The 6,681-nt window shown below is 39.1% G+C and overlaps 1 protein-coding gene across 1 annotated transcript; it reads right to left on the bottom strand.

Annotated features, from left to right (window-relative positions):
* Positions 1 to 3,061: 3,061 nt before the first annotated feature.
* Positions 3,062 to 6,421, bottom strand: LOC103457015 (beta-1,4-galactosyltransferase 1-like). The gene is made up of 2 exons (XM_008396920.1): positions 5,957 to 6,421; positions 3,062 to 4,222 (listed from the first exon to the last, which is right to left on the bottom strand). The coding sequence occupies exons 1-2, from the start codon at positions 6,332 to 6,334 to the stop codon at positions 3,560 to 3,562; spliced, it is 1,041 nt and encodes a 346-aa protein (XP_008395142.1). The 5' UTR covers positions 6,335 to 6,421; the 3' UTR covers positions 3,062 to 3,559.
* Between the last annotated feature and the right edge of the window lie 260 nt (positions 6,422 to 6,681).

Below are 6,681 nucleotides of genomic sequence, written 5' to 3'. Positions count from 1 at the left end.
TATATAAAGAGGGCACTCTTTACAGCGTGTCACTTTACACGCTCTTTTCAGCGTGTCACTTTTTCATTTTTCATGTGAACATCTGGCTGTGCTGCCATCTGCTGCTGGATTACATGAACTGCAGTAGTTTATGGTCAGACTGCAGTCGAAGCGATCTGAGTCAGAAACAGTGGAGTGAAAAGTATTTCCCCTAAACCCAATAACCTGAGCACCAACAACTGAAATGAAGAGTTTCAGCCAGCTGAGTGTTTAACATTTTCATCCACTCTCTGCTTTCCAGAATGTTTTACTTGAGCCACTTTGGAGGGTCTTTGAACGAACGGTTAGTTTACATGGAGAACCGAAACAAAAATAAATTATATCCGTGTAGAAAAGGAGTTTTTGCTTCTTATAAAGCAACTCAAGTCTATTTTTCTTTAATTGTTCTTCTAAATCACAAATAGCCCTAAATGTTATTAATGCACATAACACTTGGTAGTAAAGAACAACTTTTTTTATTTCCATGTGTTTGACATCATTGGAAAGCCTTCAGAATCTGTAAATAACTCAAAATGCCCAAGTAGACGAGTTCATGGCTTTGTCACATTTACCAAACAGCACCACTCTTCATTAGGATGAACAAGAAAACAACAATAGGAGTTAAGAGACTAATATTTTCATTTCAGGTTGCATCATATATTAAGATGTGTTATTCCAGGGCCAGTTTCAGGTTAGGTGGTTGTGACTGTTAATGGGTTAAGTGGTTCACAGCCTGAAAACCTTTGAGAAACACTGCTGCAGAGGAACGTCACAGATTTAACCAAAGCTCTTGCTTTCTGCCTGAAGTTTGAGGTGTGAGATGCTCCATCACCTGTCCAGAAACATTCAGGTTTTCATATCTGAACTAGACAGAAAAAACCTAAATTGTTTTTGTAGTGGAATAAAACCAGAGCAACATTGTAATTTAATCAAAACGATGTTCAGATGCCGTAGTTCAGCTTCGTCTTACCAGGAAATGTTTTTGTTTGCTTTTTGTTCCTGTGCTTTGCCACACCTGGTGAGGAGCTCAGTTTTTTCCAACACCACAGCCTCATTTCAGGTTCACTACCACGTTATTTCTCTTTCATGATGAAACAGCTTCTTACCACAAAACATTTTTTCTAAAACCACCTCTGTGCTTCTTTTCCATCCCTGAAGAGGAGCTTTGTGTTTCAGTAAATCTTCTGATTTACAACCCAAATCTTTACCAGTCAAACCAGATCTGACCACAACCTTTAACAGCTTCTTTGTTCACTACCTGTGGTGTCTGGCAGGACTTTGCATCTTTGTGAACGTAGAGTATTTTACAGCCAAATAAGTAACACCGAACTTCAATAAAAAACTGGGAAGTAACCCAGCTGTACGACAGACCGTTTCCATGACAACACCAGTAATGCCTGCAGGCGTCTTTGGGTTAGGGAAGAGGTCAGGTTTCTGTGTCACCGCCGCAGAAACCTCATTAAAACAATCCTCTGAGAAGAATGAAGAAGTGCTGCCTTCCTTCAGCAGCTGGAGACTTAAAACCAGGCGCCAAGAACTAAACATGCAAACACTGGAGGCTCATGGTGTCCATGACGGGACAGTTTCCTCACTTCTCCCTGTTTCTGCTTCCTATATGTTGGTCCTCAGCCAATCCATCACACTGACAACATAAACTAAAATACAAACACTAAAAAACAACTAGGTTTGTGGATGAAGAAGCTACTTGAAGGCCGCTCCCTCCATGTGGGTCTGCCGTTGTCTGGATCAGGTGCAAACAAGATGCAGCTTCAGCTTCCTGACTTCTAACCTCATAAAAATGAAATGAGTAACAGGAACTCAGGGAGGTGCTGCACTCATAAAACCCAAAGACATTTTATTCATTTCTTTGGCCTCACGCTCTAGAAACTAAACCATAAGAATATTCACACAACTTTTCATGGTTCTTTAAAACTCCTGCCAAAACTTACAGCCAGATCTAATCTTTTGCTCCCTCCACATGTTTTCTTCCAGCTTCAGGTCAGAGCTCTGGATGTGTTGCTCCAAAATGTTTCTCCCAGAAAGCAGCAACATGTTGGTCAAATTAAAACTTACTTTTAAACCGGTCGGGGTATCAATTTTTTAAAACACATTTGTCAACAGGGGGCGCTGTGGTGGGGCAGGGGCAAAGCAGGATCCTCCTGTGGAGGCCTCAGTCCTCATGGCGGTGGTCACTGGCTCGATTCCCGGCCGGGTCTTCCTTCTCTCCTCCCTCATTGCCCTGTTTCCTGTCAAACTACTTTCAAATAAAGGCCACTAGAGCCAACAAAACCTTAAAAAAAAACATATTTATCAGCCAAACCACAATAAATTAGATTTTATTTCTGTCTTTATAGTACATTTAGTGACATTAATATTGTAGGGTATATTTTTTTGCAAACAGTTTTTTCTGCAAACACAAAATTGTGCAACAATCAACATAATCCTGGACGAGCCCCCACTTGCATTAAACCCATTCAAAAAGATACAGCAAGAATAAACAGAAAATTTCTTTAAACTGACACTTTGTAACTCTAACACCAAAGAAACATCCGTCAGGCAGGTTTTATATATTTTACTATGAAGTTTCCTCTTCTTCAGTGTCCAAATATAGAGTTATAAATCTCATAAAATCTAATAAATCATACAGTTCTCAGAGGTATCCTATTCACACAATCAGGCAGCAGCTTAACAAGTTAATGTGAAATAGAGTCGTGTTTTCTTGACCCATGTTAAAATGCGACTAAAATGCCTGTTATTTTTGGTTTTGGTCTGTTTTTGTCGGTAGCCGAACCACACTTTGAAAAGTAAACAAATTGTACAAGTGACTGTTGGCACATCAGGTTTATCATGTTACACCTGTAACCAAAATATATAAAGTTTAACTCGGCTTTTTATCTCGTTTTAATGGCTTCTTCATTAGTGGAGGCTCACAATTATTACTCTCAGGTCTTTGTGAATTTCTTTAGGTTTTTCCTTGACGTCACATGGAAATTGTTTTTGAAAACCTGCCTTAAAATAACAAGAAGAAACAAAAAACTTTGCATTGATAAACGGATGTAAACATATTTTTATTATCAGCAGGATCTTTTTGAACAGATGTTTTCCTTTCTTGGCCCATGTTTTACCAAGAATTATGAGTTTTATATCGACATAAAGGTGACAGACAGAAAGGACTCCTTCACTTTACTTTGTAAACATTTGGTGCTGAGCAGCTTCAGGAAATACAGAAACTACTCTGATAAATACAAAACTGCACTCCGAAGATTCAAACACATTATTTAACAGAGACAAAGAGAAAAGGGAAGATTAGAGTAAAACTAACTTGTTGGACAAACAGTTTTTCCTTCAGGAAGGAAAAATGCTGGCAGATGCTGAAGTATCAATTAATATCCTGTTTGTTGTTAAGTAAAAACTACCTGTGATATTTGTTAAACAAAGCTCATAAATTTAACTTGTGCAGTGTTTGGGAAAACACACACGTCTCAAAGCGAAGCCGTAAGTACAGCCGTTCCACTTTAATATTCATTTCTGATGTTCATCATCATGGCGACTGAACATCCACAGAGATTAAAGTGTACAGTACATCCTTCATAATCTCTTTGACAGTAAAGTTGAGTGAATTTAGTCCATCAGTGTCGATATTCTCTGCTGTTTTTTGTGTTTTCACAGCGTTTTCTGGATTCACCTCATTGTGCAAGTCTCTTCCATGTTTGATCATCTTGTACTTTGCAATCTTAGCGTCCGGCCGAGTTATGGACATTCCTCTGTGGAGGATCCTGTTGTACAGGTCGTCGTCCTCGCCGCCCCAGCCCCAGAACGTGTTTGAGAAACCGTTGACCTTCAGGAACTGCTCCTGGGTCAGCAGGGAGACGCCACCAAAGGCTGTTTTTGAGGATAATATGTAGTTAAATTTATCTATAGCGACTGATAAATGTCTGGGATGGTCAGAACATCTGTAGAGGTTCCTGTCGTCTATTGGCACCAGGTCTACATCCGAAAAGGCGAAACAGTCGTAATCGTATTCCTTCAGCGATTCATTGAATCCGATGTTCATCAGCTTGGCCCGGTTGAACGGTCCGTCTCCGTCCTGGTTGATGACGTACACACCGTAGTCCAGCTGCTGACGCATCAGGACCGGATGGAGGTAGTAGAGCCAGTGGTTCAGGTGTTCAGAGCGGTTTCTGAACGGGACGATAACAGCCACCTAACGGAGGGGTAAGTTTGAATCGGCAGAACCAGAGAGACATTAGTGCAATGACTGACACTGTCTGTGTTTCCATTCACCATCAATAGCTGACATTTAGAAATTAAATTTGATTAGTCGAAACAAAAAACTCCGTTTTTTGTTTTAAAAAAGTCTTGGCACCAGGATGTGGTGGTATTTTTTTGTTGTTCATATCAAAGCATTTGGCTTCAGATGTTTCACATGTTCAACAACCAGACATGAAGATGACAGGAAGTGGCAGCAGGACGACGTCGCAGCATTTTCCTTTAATGGGCATCGCCTGAACAAACTGATTCATGTGTGATTTTAATTGGATTTCTTATTTTATGGAGTCACTGGAAGTTATGTTTTTTCAACATTAGCAGAATAAAGAACAAAGTTTTGAATCCATCTGTAATGGAAATGCAGCTGCAGCCATTAAAACTGATTCTCTTACAACAAAATAAGATTTTAATCTGCACTGAAAAACAAACCAGTCGCTGCGTCTCCATTACAAACAAACGCAAAACAAGAAACGGCATTGAAATCATAAATCAATAAGTTTGTTCACACGATTAATCATTAAAAACATGAAACGCCACGATCCTCCTGCCACTTCCTGTCATCTCCTGACCCAACAGGAACATCTGGTGGTCGATAAATGTGTCTCCACTGCAGCTTCGCAGAATACGCTGATTTCTTTTGCCATTAAGTTAATTTGTTTTTCTTATTCTAATTTGCATAATTCAAAGGTTAAACACAACCTGTGACCAGTTATACACACGTTTCCTCAAGAAGTATTTTTTATATGTTATTATTTGAAGTCATTAAGGTAAATTCGGATCCTGATATTGGATGTTATGTTTTCTGGAAGTTGTGTTTGTTTTCCAGATAAATTCATGCTGTCAGTTCCGAGAAGAAAACTGGACTTTACATAAAACAGGAAACAGGAAGGAGGACGGCTCAATACGCTGATGTTGGTTTAAACTTAAATCTTAAATTAAAGCTTCTTCTTCACCTTATATTATTGTCATCAGTCATATTTTCAGGTTGTTCTATCTTTTAATACTTTCTGATTTATTGAGTGCAGTCTAAAGGAAGTACATTTAAAGAAAATCTTTAAAAAGTCCAAGTAAATATGTAAAAACCTGCAACATTCCAGAAATTCAAAATTAAAAGTGTTTAATGTTCATTATTATTAGTATGAAGTATCCTCATATTTTTAGAGGTGCAATATTACAGTTTAATACATTTTCAAAGTAATATTAATCAGCCTTTTGTGGTTTTTTGACAGCTGAATTAAATATTAAAAGATATGTTTTAAATGAAGATTAATAGATTTAATAATAATAACTAATCAATGTTTATTGTATATTTTAGGCTTCAGAAAACACAGTTTGGATTAGAGGTAAAGCTGACCCAGAAATCATGAATGTATTGAGGAAAAGTTTATTTGACCTTCAGTAAATTGAGACATAGTAACTATAAAAAGTGACTTGTAAACATTTCTGCATTAAACAGTTTTCATGTTGATTTAATGCTGCAGGTCACACGTCTTATTCCTTCATCTTTAAGCTTAATTTGACACATGATCAGTTATTGATTATCTTTTAATGAGTCAGAAACTCGAGTTACCGTCTCCGGTTCCCTCTGCCTGTTTACCATGTTTTCATTTATATTTAATTTGCTCTTCACAAACGTTTCACCACTGAGCTAACATCGTCTCCTGCCTACCTTGTGCCTTGCGGTGCAGTTCGGGGGTTTGTACCGTCCTCCCTGCTGCAGCAGAGACCCCACCTGATTCCTGACCAACTCCAGACTTCGTTTGGTTTCAAACTCGACCAGAAGTGGACCCACCAGAGACGGAGGCGTGTCGGGACACGGATCCAGAGGTTTAGAGGTTGCTGCTGTTTTCAGGGAGACGTCTGGGGTCTTTGTTACCCAAACACGATCCATCATCGCTCCAAAAACACTCCTGGTGTTTTTCACCACCTGCTGCGGCACCGAAGGAAAAACCAAAAAAGTGTCTTTGCTGTGGAGTAAAAACACGGAGAAACACGTCAGAGTGAATAACGCAGAAAGCGCCAGAACGCTGCTGATCTTCTCCTTCATTTCTCTGATTTTCAACTTTAGGCTCACTAATGTTTCACAGCTTTGTTTTCAGTCACTGTAACAAGATCCTGCCTTTTTTTTAGAGCAGCTTCCTTCTTCAGCTCACATGTCAGATGGGAGGTCTGAACAAAACTCACATTATGAGGGTTGTCCATGTGCCTGAGGTCAAACCTATTCACACATGATTTAACACTGAACAGACAACAGACCTGCTACGCTACGTGTCAGACTGATGATGAAGATGATTCACTGATACAACAAGTCTTTACAGCCCCAGAATTGTTTCAGTCAAAACAGAAAGAAAACTGGTTCATGCTTTTATTTTGGTAGGTTGGATTATTTCAATA

The sequence above is a fragment of the Poecilia reticulata genome, linkage group LG20 (genome assembly GCF_000633615.1).
Source record: "Poecilia reticulata strain Guanapo linkage group LG20, Guppy_female_1.0+MT, whole genome shotgun sequence".
In the NCBI taxonomy this organism is placed as follows: domain Eukaryota; kingdom Metazoa; phylum Chordata; class Actinopteri; order Cyprinodontiformes; family Poeciliidae; genus Poecilia; species Poecilia reticulata.
This window is presented reverse-complemented; position numbering and strand designations above follow the sequence as displayed.

Coding starts and splice junctions, on each gene's coding strand:
- LOC103457015 (XM_008396920.1), bottom strand. CDS start 6,334: ATGAAGGAGAAGATCAGCAGCGTTCTGGCGCTTTCTGCGTTATTCACT. Junction 4,223..5,956: donor ACTGCACCGCAAGGCACAAG/GTAGGCAGGAGA, acceptor CCCCTCCGTTAG/GTGGCTGTTATCGTCCCGTT.